Genomic DNA, 21,057 nt, shown 5'->3' on the forward strand with positions numbered 1-21,057 from the left:
AGACAGCTGGTACCCTGCGTGGGACACCTCAGAATACAGACATCAGACACCTTCCCCCGGAGGCTGCTTTCTCTGATAGACAGAATCCATTGCCCCATTGTACTCTGGAACCTAGTATTCCTGTCCAGAAATATGAGACCTTATTATTGAGTCCCAGTTCTTTATATATAGCCTTGTTTTTCTCTGGAAGTTTAAAAATTGTCTCCTCATGGTCACTTGTCTTGCATGCCATCAATCTGGGTGTGATCTCCAGCATTCCATATGGTCTCCCAGCCCTTCGAGGAACAGTTCCTGAGCACAGAGCCAGGAGTAATCCCTGAGCACCATGAGGTGTGACCAAAAAGCACCAATAGTAAGAATTGTCTCTTCATCCCATTACAATAAAGATTCACAAAAATATGTCTCAATGTGGTTTTTCATTTTGTTTTGTTTCAAGGCAGTGTTTATTTCCTTTTTTTCTTCTTTCTTTTTTTTTCTTTTTTTTTTGCAGTACTTTTATCATTATTGACTTATCACTGGTTTATAATACCATGCTGTTTAGGGGTTTAACCCTTTTTAAACATGTCACACAGATGTGTTCATTATTTTCTCACTCTTGTGTCACAGGTCTCTGTAACTTCTCTACCCATTATATGGTGGCTCTCTGTTTTCCCTCTCTTTGGTGATTGGAAATTACCATTCTTCCTATTCTTCTTGTGAATTGGACTGTTCAATTAGATCATACAAGTATAAGTATTATTTTTGTGGCTGATACTTAGTGTTTTATATTCAGGATTCATCCTTGTGTCACATGACAGGATTTTCCCTCCTTTTTTAAAGCTCAGCAATATTCTATCACATAGGTATACCACATTTTATTAATTCATCATTTGTTGATACTTGTTTGCAGTGCAGTATCTTTTTTCTTTGCTACCCTTTATTTTTTAGGCACCATGGTTTACACTATTAATGGCAAGGCTTCTCGGACAAATCATCCCAGCACTGCAGCCTCCACCAGTGTCCACTTCCCTCCACCATTTTTATCCCTGTTTGCCCCCTTCCCTCCCCCAATCCAATGGTAAGCATCCTACTGAAGACCAGTTCTCAATTTCTGTTGCCTTTGGTTCTTATTCCCTACTGTGTTTCTTTATATCCCACATATGAGAGAGGTCATTATGTATCTGTCTCTCTCCTAACTTCATTCAACATGATACTCTCTAAAGACATCTATATAGCAGCAAATTGTATGATTTCACCTTTTCTTATATCCAACCTGTGTTCCATTATGTATATGTACAATAGTTTCTTTATTCAGTCATTTGCTATTGAATACTGCGTGGGTTGTTTCCAGAATTTGGCTATTGTGAATTGTGCTGCAACAAAGAGATGAGTGAGAATGTCTTATCTGAACAGAAAAGGGTCTTCGGGGTAGGTAACCAAGAGTGGAGTTGCTGGGCTGTATGGAAGCTCAATTCCTAGATTTTGAGAAGTTTCCATATTGTTTTCTAAAAAGGACGGGCCAGTTGACATTCCTACCAGCAGTGAATGAGGGTCCCTTTACTTGTATCCATACCAACACTGTTTGTTTTTGTTCTTTGTGATGTGTGATGTGTGCCAGCCTCAGTGGTGTGAGATGAATCATTGTTCTTTGAATTTGCATTTAACTGATGATAAATGATACAGAGTATTTCTACTCATCTCTTCCCTCCTCCCATTTTTTTATGGGTTGTTTGGTTATGTTTGGTTTTGGTTTTGGTAAAGGTCTATCAGTGCTTTATAGACCTTGAATATTAACCCCCTTTTTAAAAAATTTATTCTTTTATTGAATTATCATGTGGAAAGTTACAAAGCTTTCAGGTTTAAGTCTCAGTTATACAATGCTCGAGCACCCATCCCTTCACCAGTGCACATATTCCACCACCAAGAATCACAATATACCTCCCCCCACCCCCCATCTTCTTAGCCCCCTACCCCGCCTGTGTAACTGATAAATTTCACTTTACTTTCACTTTACTTTGATTACATTCAGAATATTAACCCCTTATCCAATAAGTGGTGGGCACATATTTTCTCCCAGACTGTGGGGTGTCCTTTTATTCTGTTTCTCTTTTAATTGTTTCTCTTTTAGTGCAGAAGCTTCTTAGTTTGGTGTTGTCCCATTTGCTTATCTCTGCTTCTCTTAGCTTGGCTAATGGCATTGAATCATTGGAGATACTGCTAGATTCAATATCATAAAGTGGTCTAACTATGAATTGCTCAGTATAATTTATAAATTAAGATCTTTAATTCATTTTGATTTGACTTTTGTGCATGGTGTTAGAAATGGGTCTGTGGGGTTTTTCCTATACATAGTTAGACACCGTGGTTTACAAAGTTGTTCATGATGATTTATTACAGGCATTCAGTATTCCAACACCAATCCCACCGCAACTATCATCTTCCCTCTACCATTGTCTCCAATTTTCCCAACTACTCCTCCAGCCTGCCCCCATAGCAGGCCCACAGTAACTTATTTTATGATGATACTATGAATAAATTCTAATGGAATGATCAAAAATATTTTCTTAGAAGAAAATTAGTGAAAATCATTATATCTCACCATGGGGACATTATGTCCTTGTATAAGGAATTGATAAAAATGTTGTTATAAGTTAAGCCTTCTGTGTCAACAATTTTGCTAGTTGAGATTGGTTGGCTTCTACGTTACATCCCATCAAATCTAGTGTGCTACCATTGAAATGTGTTGTAGAGTTTGGAGATGCTCCAAAATTCAGAATTTTTAACTGGGCGATTCAGCTGGAGTTAATTTTTCAACTGGGCAGCAGTTTTGGGTATGGGTGTGACTGGTGAGGCTTCCAGAAGTACAGCGAGGTGGGGGAAGGTAGTTCAGCCCTACTTTGAGAAAGCCTGGAGCTCTCAGTCACAGGGACCCATGTACCTGAGTTTGGGGCAGGTTAATTTCTTTGTGAGGCTCAGTCCTCAGGCTGTGGAGTCTGGCTAGAGGCACGGCAGCAACTTTGCAATGTGGAAGCAAGTGGCTGCTGGGGGACCCTCCCACCCCAAGAGTGCCCCGAATGTCTCAGCCAGGAATGGGTGTCCAAGAAATTTCTGCAGATAGTTGATCTCTTTCAAGATATATTTATGAGTCTCTGAAACAAGACCAGTAGATGGTTTTTCATTTGGTTTTTGGGTTTTGTTTTTATGCATATCCCTGATCAGTTTTCCTAACACCAATTGTTGAAGAAGCTTTCCTTGCTCCACTTCAGATTTTTTTGCCCCTTTATTAAAGATTAACTATACACATACATGAGGATATGCCTCTGGACTCTTAATTCTATTCTATTTGTCTGAGAGTCTCTGATATTCCAAGGAGCTGGAGCGATAGTACAATAGGTAGGGAGCTTGCAAGTTATCGACCCAGGATCAATCCATAGCACCCTGTATGGTCACTCAAGCACTGCCAGAAGTGATCCCTGAGTGCAGAGCCAGAGCAAACCCTGAGAAACACTGGGTATGGCCCCCAAAAAGTTATTTGGGGGCTGAAGATATAGTACAGTGGGTAGGATGTTTGCATTGCAAGCAGCTGATGCAGGTTCAATTCCTGGCACCCTGTATGGTCCCTCACGCACTGCCAGGAGTGATTCCTGAGTGCAGAACCAGGAGTAACCCCTGAGCATTGCTGGGTCTGGGTGGGGGGTGGGGGGAACCTACATAAATAAATTAAATTAAAATCTCCCTTAGCCCAGTACCATCTGTTTTGATTACTATATCTTTCTAGTGTCATTTGAAGTTGGGAAAAGAGAATCTTACTTCTAGTTCTTGACTATTTTTAATAATGCTGTAATATATGTGGATATAAAAATATCAGTGAGGGGCCAGAAAAATAGTGTTAGGCACTTGTCTTTCATGTAGCTAACACAGGATTGCTCCCCAGTGCCACATTGTCCCCTGAGCACAGAGCCAGGAGTAGCCCCTGAGCACCACCAGGTATGGGGCGCCAAAGCATTAACAAGTCTATGATCTTTGGGATATGTACCTTAAAATGAAATTTTTAGATTATTCCATCAGTCTAAGGGCTGGAGAAATAGCTCAGAGACCTGAGAACATGTTCTGCGTGTGGGACACCCAGACTTGTTCCCCAGCACCCCATTGTCCTCTTGAGCACCACCAAGAGCAACCCCTAAGTTCAGAGGCAGGAGTCAACACTGAATCCCTCCAAACACAGGCAATGCTTTTTTTTTATATTTAGATTCTGAGATTCTGTGAGGTACGGCATTCACCAGGATTATACATCAGGGTGTGGTGCTCACACGCTTGGCCACCTTCTCCCAGAAGCTCAGTTTCCTCTAGTGTTGCTTGCTCAGTCAGACGTGCAGGCTAAGACTGTGTTTGCTGTTTGTCTCTGCAGTGCTCAAACACATGGTTACTAGGGCCACACTCTCGGTGCAGCGCTCACACACTGTTTAAGTTATGGCATTCTTCAGGGGTCCTGTCCTGTTTAATGGTGCTCATGCTCAATTGTGGTGTTACTTGAAATCACTGGCATTGTCAGGGACCACCAGGCTCAAGCCAGGACAATATTCAGTACCTGTGGGAAATGGGGGATTTGAATTCTTGACTATATGCATGCATGGCATATAGTCAAGGTCCAAGCTTATTAAACTTGGAGGGGTGGGAGGGCTAAGGGTGGAATACATACTTTTTTTTTATTAGTGAATCACCGTGAGGTACAGTTACAGACTTACAAACTTCCGTGCTTGCTTTTCAGTCATATAATTGTCACTGGTGGAGGGAGTGTCCATCCCTCCACCAGTGCCCATTTTCCACCATCAGTGGTCCCAGCATCCCTCCCCCAACCCCACCCAGTCCTCCCCCCACCCCACCCCACCTCTGTGGCAGGGCATTCCCTTTTGCTCTCTTTCTCCTTTTGAGTGTTGTGGTTTGCAGTAGAGGTATTAAATTGCCATCATGTTCGGTCTATAGTCTACTTTCTACTATCCTGAACAGGCCCTCCTAGAACCCTTTACTTGGTAGTCCCTTCTCTGTCTGAGCTGCCGTTTCCCCCAGCATGCGAGGCCGGCTTCTAAGCTATGGACTAATACCATAATAAGTATGGTACTTATCTCTACTGTTTTTGGGTGTCAGTCTCCCATTCTGTTACTTTATATTCCATAAATGAGTGCAATCTTTCTATGTCTATCCCTCTCTTTCTGACTCATTTCACTTAACATGACACTTTCCATGTTGATCCACCTATATGCAAATTTCATGACTTCATCTTTTCTAACAGCTGAACAGTATTCCATTTTGTAGATGTACCGAAGTTTCTTTAACCAGTCATCTATTATCAGGCATGGAATACATATTTTTTAAATGTTTGTTTTAAAATAAATCACTTTATTTTTTAATTATCAATAATATCTGGTTGGTTGATTCAGCCTTTCTGGACGACAATGTGGGCATTCCTCAAAAAAGAACTATGAAGTAAGTTTCTGTACAACCCAGGCAATTCCACTCCTGTGAATATAACCTAAGTGCACAAAAACACAAGGTAGAAAAGATATTTGCATTCCTGTGTTCACTGCAGGACTAGCCACAGTAGCCAGAATCTGAGAAATAACCCCACTGTCCAAAAACAGATGACTGGATTCTGCACACTGGAATAATACTCAGTTATAAGGAAAGTTGAAGTCATGAAGTCATGTGGATGAATCTGGAGAGTCTCATGCTGAGTGAAGTTAGTCAGAAGAAGAGTGACAGGTACAGCATGATCTCTCTCCTAGGGAGGGTATAAAGAAATACAGTAGAGGGATAACAAATGCCCAAAGGTAACAGAAACCGAGAACTGGTCTTCAGTAGGTGTAGTTGTCCTGCAACTACCTGGACCTGGAGAAACGGAAGATTGTTCCTCAAGTCAGGAACAGTGAGTGCTCAAGACTCACACACTCAGTGTGACCAAGATATAGCAACCCACATGGGCCATAGACTTGTCATGTGATAAAGTTTATTAAGAAAGGCAGTGGTTAAATAGAGGTTGAGGTAGCATGGCTATGTGCACTAATGAGTAGTTGTGGCGGGGCTGGGGGGGCAGGGTATTGTTTGGAATAGGAAGAAGCTGCTGGAGCACTATCCTTGATACTCTCAGGCAGAGGCAAGGTTGAAGTCCTGCTGACACCCAAAGATGTGTTTCCCATATCGCAAGCCATCAGCCGCCATCAAGTAAAGGCCAGTTAATCTGTTATTCTTAGAAATGTCAGGTTCCCTTAACAACAGCTCAGTTTCCAGAAAAGTCAGAACCTGGCACACTCCCTGCAGGCCCGGCGACCTCAGAGGGCTGTGCCAGGGAGAACTCCAGCAACTAGGAAGTTTACCATGGAGTCATAGTGTGGTGGGGGGAGAGTTGGATATCTTGGATAGTCGGGGAGGAAAGAAAACACTGTTGGAGGGTTTGGTGCTGGGATGACTTATGAGAGAAGCCCTAACATTAACAGTATTGTAACAATAATAACAGTATTGTTATCCAAAATAAAAGTAATTTTTTAAGTAGATTTTATTTTTTTGGTTTTGCCTGGGATCAAACCCTGGTCAGCCGCATGCAACTCAAGTGTCCTCCCTGCTGTACTATCTGTCCAGCCTCAAAATTTTGAAGGATATTTTTCTTCACAATAACTAGATCCTCACAAAATACACAAGGAAATAAACCACCATGGGGGAGAATCAGCAGAAATAGGAACTAATTTAGACCCTCGGGAACTTATGCCAGCCAAATGCACAGTACAAAAGGTGGTCCTCCAGGAGTGCTGGTCCGTGGATGGGAGCTTACCACAAGTGGAAGAGCAGTGCAGGGCAGAGTAAAGAAGTAGCCACTGTGACAATTGACAATGCTCTTAGAAACGGTCACTCAGGACAAGAACTGAGTGCTGAAAGCAGGGGAAGGACAGACATGATAACCCTTCAGTACCTGTATTGTAAACCATACAGACCAGAAGGAAAGAGAGAGAGAAAGAGAAAGAAGAAATGTGTCTGCCATCTTAGAAGCAGGCTGGGGCAGATGGGGAGGATGGGAGTGGTGGTATGAGAGAAACTGGGGACACTGGTGGTGGAAAATGTACACTGGTGAAGGACTGAAATCTAATCATGAACAACTTTATAACTGTGTATCTCATGGTCATTCAATAAAAATTATCAAATTTTAAAATAAAAAATAAAAACAAAAGGTGGCCCTGGTGGGGGGAAGTTGACACTGGTGCTGCAATATTGTATGTCAAAAACTGAACTATGAATAACTTCTGTCAGTCACAGTGTTTTAATTTTTTAATGCGTTGATTGAAAAAAAAAGTAAAATAATTTGTGAGGAGAAAGGTGGCCCAAGGAGATAGTTCACTGTCATTGTCATCCCATTGCTCATCGATTTGTTCGAGCAGGCACCAGTAATGTCTCTCATTAGAGACTTATTTTTACTGTTTTTGGCATATCCAATACACATGGGTAGCTTGCCAGGCTCTCAAAGAGGGGCGGAGGAATCGAACTCGGGTTGGCCGCGTGAAAGGCGAAAGCCAAATTGCTGTGCTATCGCTCCAGCCCAAAGAGATAGTTAAAGAAATAAAAGCCAGGCTTAGCTGTCCACCAAGAGGTTTAGGAGCAAAAATAAATAACAGTGCTAACGTCTTTGCTACCTGAAATAGTCCTCTGTCCACGTGGTGGTGCTGTAGGCACACAGAAACATTGTGCTACCACCTGAAATTTCACCTTTAAGGAGAGACCTTTGGGACCAGAATGATAGTACAGTGGGTAGGACACTTTCCTTGCACGTGGCCGACCTGGGTTTGATCCCTAGCACTTCATATTGTCCCCTGGGCACCGTCAGGAGTAATCCCTGAGCACAGATCCAGGAATGAGCCCACAGTACTGCTGGATGTAACCCAAAACCAAATAAATAAAGACTATTAGCAACAGAATGGAGTTGATCACAAACTGAGTTTGGGAGCTGTGGGATGGGACCTGAAAGGGAGGGACTTGGGGGTACTCTGGTGAATAGTGTGATGCTGGAAATATGTGCATATGAAATCATCAACAGTATTGTAAATTACAGTACCTCAATAAAGATAAATTACATATATAAAAAATTTTAAATAGTCCTTTATTATTACAGTTTTCTTTATATATATATATGTGTATATATATATATATATTTACTTATTGAATCACCGTGAGAACAGTTCCAAAGTTTTTGGGTATAAATCTCGATCATACAGTTTGAACTTGAAACAGCCGCGGATACAGGGCCAGCCCCAGCCGGGGCCCGTGCTCGGCTCCGGCCGGCCGGGTTTTCGGCCCGGGTGCCCATGCCTCTGCAGAGCCGGTGGATGTGGAACGAGCAGGAACCAGAGACAGCTTTAGGAATTGGGGTTCCAGCAAGTGCTTGCACCCATGTATGGAGACTGTGAACTAACTTTGGCTACATGCTGTTCCAGGAAGGGAAATGATTCATTTTCAAACTTAAATCTTCTCGGACTTAATTACTATAATGCAGAAATTGTAAACCGCGTGGCCACTACCACGGCCGCGCGACATTTTATCTCTTCATTCTCATCAGTGGAAAACTTATTATCAAATATTTCCCTGTTAATAGAGTTGTATTCTTAGGGGATAAATTCCAACAAAAATAGTGAGTCTGTTTTGAAACTCTAACAAAAATAGTGAGTTATGTGTTGAAATCTGGAATGTAATCAAGGTAAAGAGAAAAGGAAGTGAAATTATCACTCACCTACGGGGTGGGTTGGGGGCTGAGGGGTGGGATGTATACTGTTTTTTCTTTTGTTTGTTTGTTTGTTTGTTTTGTTTTTGTTTTTATCGGTGGTGGAATATGAGCACTGGTGAAGGGATGGGTGTTTGAACATTGTATAACTGAGATATAAGCCTGAGAACTTTGTAAATTTCCACTTGGTGATTCAATAAAATAAATTAAAAAAATCTCGATCATACAATGATCAAACACCCATCCCTTCACCAGTGCACATTTTCCACCACCAAAAACCCCAGTATGCCTCCCATCCCACCCCGCCTACCTATATGGCAGATAATTTCCATGTTACTCTCTCTCTACTTTGATTACATTCAATATTTTGACACCAGTCCCACCATTATTACTTGGAATTTTCCCCCAACGCTCAGACCTGCTGAAAAGGCAACATTAGACAATTAGTTTTCTATTGCTGATTATGACTAGCATATGATGTTGCGTAGGTGTGCAATCTTGGAATTCTGAAATTTTAATAATTAAGTCTGGAGAGATTTCTGCCAGGAAACACTGGGTTCTGAGATTTGTTTGTGTGTCTCTGGGATCATGACCGTTAAGGAGCTTAAGAGGCAGCCAGAGGGACCGACCGTAGGCAGCGTCTCGGGGTCTTGTCTGGGCGGGGAAGGAGAAGGAACGGCTCCACCCCAATCCCATGGGGCCCTGTGTGTCTCGTCACTGCGGGCCCGTACCTGACTTTCCAATGGGCTCTGGAAGATGGCAGCCACCAGGCCGCCATGGGGAACAGGCGGAGGGACTACACCTTTTCCCACCTTCGGGGCCTGGTGCCAGCAGTCTAATGCAAAGTCCGGACACATTCTGCCAAAAGCCACTGTGTTCTGAGATTTGTTTGTGTGTCCCTATTGCAGTTTTCTATTTCCAAGATTCTCAAAAGTGACAGTAGTCACTAAACACTTGTAACTTTCCTTGTAAGTTAATTAAAGTAAAATATGTTTAAAGATTTACAAAGATACTGTGAATGAGAGAGTCTATGCACGATGCTGCCAGTGCTGTTCTACACTGCTCAGAGGTGGAACAAGTCTGGGGCCAAAGCCTTAATACAGCTGGTAAGGTACTTGCCTTGCAGATGGCCAGCCCACTTCTGTCCCATATCATCCCAGGAGTGATTCCTGAGTGACTCCTGAGTGCTGAGTCAGGAGTAGGTCCTGAGCATCACTGGGTGTGGCCCAAAAACAAAAACCAAAGAAAGTGGTGGCACCTGTCAGCCACACCAGAAAGTTCTATGGAGCCATTAATAGTAATCTGTCATGTCTGTCTTTGTTGTTTGTTTTGGGAGGCCACACCCTGTGGTGTTCAGGAGTTATTCCTGGCTCTACACTCTGGAATGATTCCTGGTGATGCTCAGGGAACCATATGCAGGGGATTGAATCTAGGTCAGCTGCATGCAAGGCAGACACCCTCCCAGCTGTACTATTGCTCCAGCCCCTCTCTGTGAGTTTCTCTAAAGAGGATTGGGAGAGAAATTTTGATTATGACAGAGAAAATAAAAGCAGCTGACTGGGACATTCTACTGTCCTATTGCTGTTTCTTTAAAGGGTTTCTGACCCCTTCAGACCTTGCTGGGCTCTTCAGATGGGACAGCCTGTGCCATGAATTTCGGGTCATCTCAGCCTACCTCAGCAGGCCAGTTTGGGAGCAGTTACCCCAGAGCCAGCTTCAAGTGTGGTAGCCAAGAGGAAGGAGGTACATGCGGCTGCTGACGTCAGCTCATTGAGGAGTGTTGTCACCCATACCGAAGTCAGCTTCTCACCCTAGCTGTATCCTTGATCATCTCAATAAATAGACACATCAATCTGATTAAAACTTTATTTTCTTCCTCTGCAGACCTATCCCCCTTTTGTCTACTGTTGTGATTGATAGCCAAGTTGATAAAATCGAAGGAAGGAAAATATTTGTTTCCTGTACTGTCCAGAGTGCTGATGAGAAGACCCTCCACACGGAGGCAACAAGTAAGATGCTGCCGCTGGTCCAGGTTTCATTTGGGTTCTTGGAAGTCTGGCTTATTTGGGTACTTTTTGGTTTCTGGCATGGGGCATTATGTTTTATGTTCAGCAGGGGACACGTGGTGTGGAGTCTGTTAGGTTCTTAGTACCTAGAACACAGAGTTGAATGAGACTCGCGGGAGAAAGGAAAGTGAGCAAGTAGTGACAGGTGTCATGTGCCCTGTGTGAGTGGGCTGACCGAAGCAGCTCAAGGCCCAAGCATATATTTCAGGGTCTTTTATTGTGGTCTGACGGAGGTGTCAGGATGCTGTAGGTGACCGGGACCCTCAGTAGAGCTCCACTATCCCTTCAGGTGGCGGGGCCCCAACAGAGGGGCTGTTGACACCTGTTGCTACCCCTTCTGGCTGGTGATTGCTCAGCTCCGGGTGGAACGCTCAGGCTCACCTTTGGTGTTTTTCCCATTCTTGTTCTCCTTTAACTTGACAATATTTGCTTTTGCCAATATCAGTGAGATTTTCAGTCAGACACCGTTTAGCCTGTACTCAGGACCTTATCCAATAAAGATACTAAAGTACATACACAATTAAAATGCATACAGTTGCTCGAGAGCTCCAGTAATTGTGTAACTCATGCTTTGTTATTTGGACAAGTAAACAAAAATGTCTCTGCCAAAAGGATTGAAGAGACTTATCAGTAGACTATCATAGGTGCCATAAGAAGTATTGTAGATGCCTTACATAGAAGATGTGTGAGCCATACCCAGCGGTGCTTGGGGCTTACATGTGGCTCTGTGCACGGGGATCACTCCTGAAGAATTTGGGACCATATGGGATGCCGGGGATCAAGCCTAGATCAGCCACGTGTAAGGCAAGTGCCCATCTGCTGTGCTATCACTCTGGCCCCCAAAAAGGAAAAACTTTGCCTGTGTTACGGAGCCCTTTCATTGACATGTGGATGCCTCTGCATACTACCAGTGGGTCACCACATTGGACAGACTGCACCAACAGGAAGGGTTACAGTTCCCAAAATTCCATATTACGCTTTAGTTCCACAGCAAGGCTGTGAGAGACAAGAAGCACAGCTTTGGTGTCAGCATGTTCATATAGGGCCAGGGAAGAAGACAGATGTGGGGAGGGAGTGACAGGTACATGACAGGTACATTTCAGGGTTCCAGTGATCGCAACTTAGCTGACATGTTTTCAGTGTTGTTGGCAGTAACAGACAGTTCTTATTTACCGACAGGGCATCTGAGAATTCAGCCCTGGCAGCATCAGCCCAGAGGTAAAATCAGATTCTGCAGATCATGCACTGAGCACCCACAACTGTCCTGTACTCAGGCCTATTGTCTGTACTTCTTTCTGATGCCTGGATATAAGTCTGGGGGCCCTAGGACGCCTCCCCAGGCTCAGTTAATGTGCTAGAATGGCTCACACTGGAATGTGCTAGAACTCAAGAAGACTGTTTACTTCCTAGATCACTGATCTCTTCTTCATGCTCCCCAGTCTCTGCGTGAGTTGCCTAGAGCCCCACTCTGGGTTACGGTGGAGGCTCTGTTCCACAGGCATGAATGGTTGACTCTGGCCACTGGTTACTGGTTCCACTTCTATCCTCTTTCCTCTCCCCAGACATCAAGGAGGTAGAACTGGGAATTCCAACCCTCTAGTCCTGTTGAATCCCATGGTTGTTTTTCTTGGCAACTATCCCTCCACCTTAGACGCTTCCCCAGAAGTCCCTGTTTGACTGGCGCAATGGGTTTGCCTTCTCTTCTGATGGTGCCTCTGTTAGGGTGAGCTGCTGTGAGCACCCATGTTTGTGCACCCATGTTTCAGGTATACATGGAGCAGAGCTTGGTATATGATTAGGAAAAGAATTTCTGAGTCAGGGCTAAAAATATATGCGGGGGTCAAGACACTTGTCTTACATGTGATCGGTCCCTGGTTTGATCACCATATAAGCTACCCTGAGCACTACCAGGTGTGATCCCTGAGCACAGAGCCAGGAGTAAACCCTAAGCATAGTAAGATAGCCCCCTCAGAAAAAAAGGAGAGAGAAACATGGGTTGTCAGTTCTGAGTGTCCAACTCTGCAGAGGAAAACCCGCTTGCTCTCATTGCAGTGCCAGATTACACCCCACCAGCCTTCCTAGACTTCTCCGCAGACTTCCTGATGTTTGCCTATGAGATGGTTATAAAATGGCATCTTAGTATGCTTTTGCATTCCCTGATCTCTTATGCATTGAACATCTCTTCATATATTTATTGACTATATTTGTTTCCATTCTGTTAACTTCTTGTTTGTTCATGATGTAATAATTTCTCACTGACTTAAGGTATATATCTCTCTTAAACATATGTTCTTTATATATCCTATACTAAACTTTTGTTGTTTTTATAGCTTCTTGTACTATGTACATTGGTTTTTTGCTTTAAGTTTATTTTTTAATTTCTTTTTTAAATTGAATCACAGTCAGACACACAGTTACAAAGTTGTTCATGATTGGGTTTCAAAAGTCATATAATGTTCCAACATCAGTCCCTTCACCAGTACATATTTTTCATCACCCATGTCCCCAAGTCTCCCTCCAGACACCCTCCTGCCCCCTCTCCTTTTGGACATTATGGTTTGCAACACAGATTCTGAAAGGTTATAAGGCATATCTATCCCTTTACCCTACTTTCAACACTCAGTTCCTGTCCAAGTGATCATTTCCAGCTTTAAGTTATTTTTATGAATATGAGCTTTTCATGTTAAGTAGTCACGTGTGTTATACTTTTTTACTTATGGATAGTGCCCTTTTTTGTATCTTACAAAATGTGTTTCTCCCATCATCTTCCTGTGGGATGATGGCTAAAGGAAGCAGAAAGAAGATCAGGAATAATTTGAATCCACAATCAACTTAAAATCTCCAGCCGAGGCCGTGGCTCGCACAGCTGTCTCACTAACCATGTCATGCAGGTGCCAGATGGCTCTGTTGTACTCATGTCTCCTTTCATTTCCTCAACTCTGTGTAATGAAAGTGGTGATAAACCATGAGATGACCAAGTAGCAAAGGAGCTGGTTCCCCAGGGACCTTATAAACTGTCACGCTATCAGAAGTTGGTTCTTGGACTGGAGCCATAGTACATTGGGGAGGGTGCTTGCCTTGCATGTAGCAAACCCAGATTCGATCTCTAGTATCCCGTATGGTCCACCAGTACTTCCAGGAGTGACTCCTGAGCACAGAGCCAGGAGTCGTTCCTGAGAAGCACCAGGTGTGGCCCAAAAATAAACTAAAGTTGGTTCTTCATTTGACTCAATCATCAGAGGTGACATACAGACTGGTGAGGCAAACATGAATCTGGTCACCTGTCTTTGTCCATCTGATTTTACTTAGAGAAGTCCTATATGGTTTTTATTTTTAGGTTTATTTATAAAGCTGGACATTGACAAATTTTGAAATAAAGGAACTTCTGAAGAATTCCATGCCAGTCCACCTAGGACTGTCCTCCTCTGGAAGAAGCTGCTGTTCCCAGCCCCGCCCTCCTCCACGTGGAGTCCCCTCAGGTGAAGCTACAACAGCCCAGGGCTCCAGATGGAGGAAAAACAATCACATTGAGACTTTTGCCACAAAGTTGAAAATGCCAGAAAAACAAAGCAAAGAATCGATCTGTGGGCACACATCTGTATGTATGTATGCATATGTTCATGCTATATAAATGACAAAGTGATTTTTGTTGTATCAAAACTTTTTTTTCCCCTATAGTAGGAAATGCATCTAGTTCCTGTAGCAGTGGATACCCTAAACAGGTTATATTGGATTCCAGGTGTCGAAGCACTCTCCCCTTTTGACTGTTTACAGTGTGGGTGCTTGTGAGCGAGCCCAGACCTGACACATGAAGGCGTATTCTTTGCATGGAACTACACCTCCAGCTTGAGCACTGCACTGTTTCTTTTTAAATATCTATTTATTCTAGTACTATTTTATACATAGGCTGAACCGTTATATCTTACAGAAGCCTGGCTCTTCATCATGGGAAAGAGCCTATATTAATTTTCTAACAATCTTAGCCCATGAAGGCATTATAACAATCTACCACAACCAGAGAAGTTTAATTAAAAATGAAGACTGAGGCTAGAGAGGCCAGAACAATAGTACAATTGGTAGGGCATTTGCCTTGCACATGGCCGACCTGGATTCAATCCCCAGCATCCCATATAGTTCCCCAAGCACCACCAGGATGTGATTTCCTGAGTGCAGAGCCAGGAGTAACAGCATTGCCGGGTGTGACTCAAAAAGAAAAAAAAAAAAAAAAGATTGGGACTGGATAGATAGTGCAAGTGTTAAGGTACTTGGCCTAGACCAGAGTGGGTAGAGCACTTGCCTTGCATGTGGCAGACCTGGATTAAGTCCCTGCACCCCGTATGGTTCCCTGGCACCCACCAGGACAGAGCCTGAGTAAACCCTGAGTACCACCAGGTGTGGCTCCCCATCCTGCCACCAAAAAAACAAAAAACAAACCCAGCAGATGGTCCCCTGAGCACTGCCAGGAGTCACTTCTGAGCAAATAGCCCCTGAGCCTCTCTGGTGAGGGATATGAAACACAACACACACACACACACACACACACACACACACACACACACACACAAATTCTTGATCACAATCATGAGGTTAGAAAGTCCAGAATCAAGGTGGCTGTGTGGTCATCTCACAGTGAGCACTTACTCACTGGTTGCTCATTGGCACCTTCTCACTGTGTCTGAGCCTGGGGAAGAGTCTGAAGCTCTCCCTGGAGCCTCTTTTATGAAAATACTAAAAGCTTTCAGGGGGGCAGCACCCAGTATGAAACACTTCACAGGGATGCTATTTATTAATATCGTAGCATTGGTCAAACATTCCAACCACAGCCACAGCCACGATAAATTTCCACCCACTGAGTGACATAAAACAACAGAAACTCACTGGTTCAGAGTTCTAAAGCAGGGCCTGAGGAAGACTGTGCAGCCTCTCTGGCCCCAGCAAGGGTCTCCCTCACCCCTCTGTGAGCGCCACGGAGGCTCCTGGCCTTGTGGATGCATCACTCAACCCACCACTTGCACATGGCATGGTCTGGTGAGTTTCCCATCACCTTCCCTCTGCATATATGCTCCAATTCTCCCTTTAATAAATACACCAGGACCTACTCTAAGAAATTCATTTTAGACCGATATCCTCTATATCCCTATGCCCAAATTAAGTCATATCAGTGGGAGCATTAGGGCTTTAAAATCACTTTAGTGGGGGACTCAGTTTAATGTATAACAAACCTTATAGCTGTCAGTGATATGGCTCAGTGGTAGAATATTTGTCTTACATGTGTGGAATTGTGGATTCAGTTCCCAGCAAAATACACACACGCGCACGCGCGCGCGCACCTTAAACCACTAAAAATGCACTGAGAAACTAATGTTCTAGAACCTAGCTTTAGAAACTATGGGTTGTAACTCCCCTATAGGATCTTATAACAAAAATGTGGGTTTCATGAAAAATAATAAAATAAAATGTTTTAAAAATAAGTTTAGGGACCAGAGTAACAGTATAGCAGGTAGGTCATTTGCATTGCATGCAGCTGACCTGGGTTATATTCCAACACCTCATATGATCCCCCAAGCCCCATCAGGAGTGATTCCTGAGTGCAGAGCCAGGATGAAATCCTGATGAACACTGCCAGGTATGTCCCAAAGATCAAAAAGCCCTGAGCATTGCCAGGTATAGCCCAAAGATAAAAAAAAAAAAATGAAAATGAAAGATAGAACGTTTCTAAGTTTCTCTATCAATGTTTGCTTTGTATGCCTGTTTTGTACACCTGGACTTGCATAAATTTTCTCAGGCAGGAGAAGATCGTGCCTGGGAAAAGTTAATGTTTAGGCCTGTTCTTGACAACAGGCTGTTTTTCATAGTCGACTGTCATCTGTCGTAGGGGCCAGGTAAGATTTTGCAGGGCTTCAGGTTCTTCCTTTCTTTTCCCTGTGTGGCACATTTGTCTGAACCAGATGAAATAGCTGATTTAGGAAATTACAGTAACAGATATTGACAGTTTCCTATGGCTCAACCTGATCGCTTAGGAATACTCTCAAAGTCCTCTGCCCATTGCTTTCCGCAGCCAGATCAGGTAGATTTCCTGCCAGACTTGACCAAGTGCTGGCAGACTTAGGAAGACTCATTCCTAGAAGTTCATCTCCAAGGCCCACTTGCGTTTCCTAAACTTCAAGAAAGGCCCCAGCTGATGGCCTCTGCAGCAGTGCGCCTCGCAAGCCCTCTCACTGAAGACCCCAATAGAGATTGGGAAAAGTCAGGCACATCACAGGACAATGGCCCTGAAGTTGCCTTATCTGGCTACCAGCCTTCTTCCCAGCATCCTGAAACTACACAGACAGTTGTCTCCCAGTTTGTTTTGTATAGATACTAGGTTCAAAGTGTGTGTGTCTCCCCAAAATGTTAAATAAAGTAACATCCTTATATGGATTAAAAGAAAACAATTTGCTTTTCAAAGGTTAAAGCTTAGAGCTCCCTAGAAGATGCAGCCACCGAGAATTTAGCTTAGCTGCTGCCCTTCTCAACCTCTCATGAAAATTCCAGTTTATAGGCCAGCCTGACAGGTCAGCCATTCTCCATCAAGGCTGATGGAGACTGGCACACATCAAAAAGAACAAGAACAACCAGTGCTGGTGTGGATGCGGGGAGAAAGGGACTCTCAGCTGCTGGTGGGAATGTCGACTGATCCAGCCTTCTAGAAAACAATATGGACATTCCTAAAAACCCTAGGAATTAAGCTTCCAAGAGCCCCAAAACAAAAAGGAGAGAACACATTTGTACGCTATATTTCTTGCAGCACTATCCACAATGATCAATATCTGAAAACAACATAAGTGTCTAAGAACAGACAAGTGGGTAAAGAAATTGGTACATGTGCACAATGGAATATCATTCGGCCATAGGACAAGATAAGGTCATGCATTGCTGCTACATGGAGGGATCTGGAGAGAATCATGCTGAAGGTGGCCAAGAGGAGGAGGGTACAGTGGGGGGTGGACATTGGTGGAGAGAAGTGGACACCAGTGTTGAAACTCTGCATGCCTTAACCCAAATGTGAATAACTGATTTCACGGTGACTAGTTTATTTTAAAACTCACAGGGGCTGGGGAGGTACTGAGGGGTCAAGGAGCTTGTCCTTCGCATACTGTAGCCCCCAGTTGGATCTCTAAGTACCACATAGGGATCCCTGAGTACAGAGCCAGGAGGAGCCCTGACCACTGCTGGGTATGCTGGGTGTGACCCAAAAGAGCAATACAATTAAAATGAATTCATTAATGATTGGAAGGAGATAGAGCGTTTGGAAGGTGTCATGACTGACCCAAAATGAAAAATAGACATTTCAAACTTTGGGAGCACTCCCTGAGCAGGAAATGTTCTGGGTGTGTAGAAATGCAGATGAGAGATAACAATTTGTCATCAGGTACTTTAATAGGTGGGCTTTTGCCCAGGTCTCCCTTTCCCTGGGGTTCCGCCAGAGGCTGGATATCATGGTCTGGGGCTGCCTTGGGGCTCACTAGTAAAACAAGTTTTTCTCTACAATTCCCCTGCTAACTTCAAGTCAGCAGGCAAGAATAGTTTACATTGACCCACACCTATTTAACCTCCTCTCCTTTTTAAAAAGTTTATTTGGGCCTTTCAGCCCGTGCAGGAGTGTGGAGCGCTGGATGGGGAGGAAGCCAGCATGGCGCGCCCACTCCCTCCCCGCACGCCCACCAGGGTCTCTCCCCTGAAATGCCTGAGGGTCTCAGGACCATGAATGCCGGTATGAGTTCCTGCCAGATGTGGGCCTTTGAAGCCCAGACTCTGGTTTCTTGGGTTAGTTGTCTATTCTTGCAGAAAAGAACTGCAGAAGAGAGTGATGCAAAATACCTTTACTTAGGAGATAGAAGCAAAGAGAGAACCTGTCAAGTAAAAGACGGGAATTACGCCATGTGAGGAAGCAGGCAACCCCTAATTGGGAGCCTGGAGTATACAATAAAGGAAAGCCCACCGAGTAAGGGGCTCCCCAGGAGGGAGTGCCCTCCTGCCTCTGCAAAGCTGTTTGTCTCTCCAGGGACAGACCGGTACACACAGGGAGCCTCTGGGCTTACTCCTAGCTCTGCACTCACACATCACTCCTGGGGACTCAGGGGGCCATACGGGGTGCTGAGGATTGAACCCATGTTGGCTATGTGTAAGGCAAATGCCTGCCCACTGTACTATCATTCTGGCCCCTTGCAAAGCTGTTTTTATTTTTTTTTTAATTTATTTTATTGAATCACCAAGTGGAAAGTTACAAAGTTCTCAGGCTTATATCTCAGTTACACAATGCTCAAACACCCATCCCTTCACCAGTGCCCATATTCCACCACCAATAAAAACAAAAACAAAAGCAAAAACAAAACAAACAAACAAACAAAAGAAAAAACAGTATACATCCCACCCCTCACCCCCCAACCCACCCCGTAGGTGAGTGATAATTTCACTTCCTTTTCTCTTTACCTTGATTACATTCCAGATTTCAACACATAACTCACTATTGTTGTTAGAGTTTCAAAACAGACTCACTATTTTTGTTGGAATTTATCCCCTAAGAATACAGCTCTATTAATAGGGAAATATTTGATAATAAGTTTTCCACTGATGAGAATGAAGAGATAAAATGTCGCGTGGCCGTGGTAGTGGCCACGCGGTTTACAATTTCTGCATTATAGTAATTAAGTCCGCGAAGATTTAAGTTTGAAAATGAATCATTTCTCTTCCTGGAACAGCATGTAGCCAAAGTTAGTTCACAGTCTCCATACATGGGTGCAAGCACTTGCTGGAACCCCAATTCCTAAAGCTGTCTCTGGTTCCTGCTCGTTCCACATCCACCGGCTCTGCAGGGGCATGGGCGCCCGGGCCGAAAACCCGGCCGGCCGGAGCCGAGTACAGGCCCCGACTCTGTTTTTATTTTATTTTTTAAACCAGTTCCACCACTACTATGATCGTCTCTCCACCATTGTACCCAATTTCCTGCCTGCCCCCTGAGCAGGTACAAAATAATTTATTTTAATTATTTATTTTAGTTATTTGTTACAATTAAATGATGGAATTATTAAAAGATATTTCAGTAGAAGAAAATTTGTGAAAATCGTTTTATTTTACCATGAGTCTTTGTCTGAGGATTTACTAAGGTGTTTGTTGCTATTGAGCCTTCTGTGTCATTGCTTTTGCTTATTGAGTTTAGTTGGCTTCATTGCCACTTTCCCATCTACTGTCAGTATTGTGGGATTTGGAAGTGTCGCTCCGAGAGCTCCAGGACCTGTAGAGTGGGCCAGTGAGTTTATATGTAGGGGCTGTGGGATGTGGTGTAGCTGCTGGGGTGTAGGGAGGCTGCCCACCCCCAACTCCGAGAAAACCTCAAAAACCTGGTATACCTGGGAGTTCCAAAGGCTTGGGTTTAGTGTGTGGTCTTGGACTGATTGGAGATTAGTTGTGAAGCGATGGAGTTGGACTGTTTGTAATGCAGCTGCTGTGGGTAGAGTTTCAGCCTACATCCCTCCTGGGGGCATCCAAGTGTTCAGCATGAAGACCAGTGTGCCCATGAATTTTAATGGCTTGGGCAAAGCTGGTTTTATAAGCCTTTTTCCAAACTTCCCTTACTCAAGGGGCTTTCTTTTTTCTTTTCTCTTTTTTTTTTATTAGTGAATCACCATGAGGTGATTGCATTTCAACCATACAATGATCATTTACCCATCCCTCCACCAATGCCCATTCTCCTTCACCAATGTTCCCAGTACCCCTCCCACCACCCTCAGCCCGCCCTCCCCCCCATCCCACCCCACCTCTGCGGCAGGGCATTCACTCAGGGGCTTTCTATGCAGGTAACAGCCTGGGTAGCAGCCCTAGCCAGGGTTGGGTTAAAGGAAAAGGATTTTTGTTTTGTTGCCTGGGGATCACACCTGGTGGTGCTTAGGGGTTACTCCTGGCTCTGCCCTGAGGAATCATTCCTGGAAGCCTCAGGGGACCGTATGTAGTGTCAGGGATTGAATCTGGGCTGGCCACATGGAAGGCAAGTTCCCTCCCTGCTGTACTATCACTCCGGCCCAGGAAAAGGATTTTGTTCTTTGGGTGGTTGTCTTCAGGCTTATCAGGGCTTTTTATGCCTGTGAAAACATCTCTCCTAAAGGGCCAACCTTCTCTGTTTGGACAGCAGTCACTCAGAATTTTCTCAAGCATCAGTTCCCTAGAATCATATCCAAACGCCGTCCAGCCTTAGGATTCTTTTTCAGATCACATTTC

General features: G+C 44.0%; 2 protein-coding genes across 6 annotated transcripts in view; both read left to right on the forward strand.

Annotated features, from left to right (window-relative positions):
• The window catches only part of THEM4 (thioesterase superfamily member 4), a 57,170-nt gene that overhangs the window by 28,653 nt on the left and 7,460 nt on the right, over window positions 1–21,057 (forward strand). For 3 of the 5 annotated variants that reach the window (XR_008629154.1, XR_008629155.1, XR_008629156.1), the window contains exons 5-6: window positions 10,622–10,746; window positions 14,141–14,405. Coding sequence is in view for 1 of the 5 variants with exons in the window: in XM_055130699.1 (XP_054986674.1) it covers window positions 10,622–10,746; window positions 14,141–14,175 (160 nt within the window). In the remaining 4 variants the exon portion in view is untranslated. Of the gene's footprint in view, window positions 1–10,621; window positions 10,747–14,140; window positions 19,879–21,057 lie in introns of those variants that run through there. The other 2 variants (XM_055130699.1, XM_055130701.1) reach the window with 2 other exon arrangements.
• THEM5 (thioesterase superfamily member 5) overlaps window positions 17,675–21,057 on the forward strand; it is a 59,530-nt gene continuing 56,147 nt past the window's right edge. Inside the window, exon 1 of the mRNA XM_055132157.1 lies at window positions 17,675–17,774. Coding sequence (XP_054988132.1) covers window positions 17,675–17,774 — 100 coding nt within the window. The remainder of the gene's footprint in view (window positions 17,775–21,057) is intronic.

This window comes from Sorex araneus, chromosome 3, assembly GCF_027595985.1.
Source record: "Sorex araneus isolate mSorAra2 chromosome 3, mSorAra2.pri, whole genome shotgun sequence".
NCBI classification, from domain to species: domain Eukaryota; kingdom Metazoa; phylum Chordata; class Mammalia; order Eulipotyphla; family Soricidae; genus Sorex; species Sorex araneus.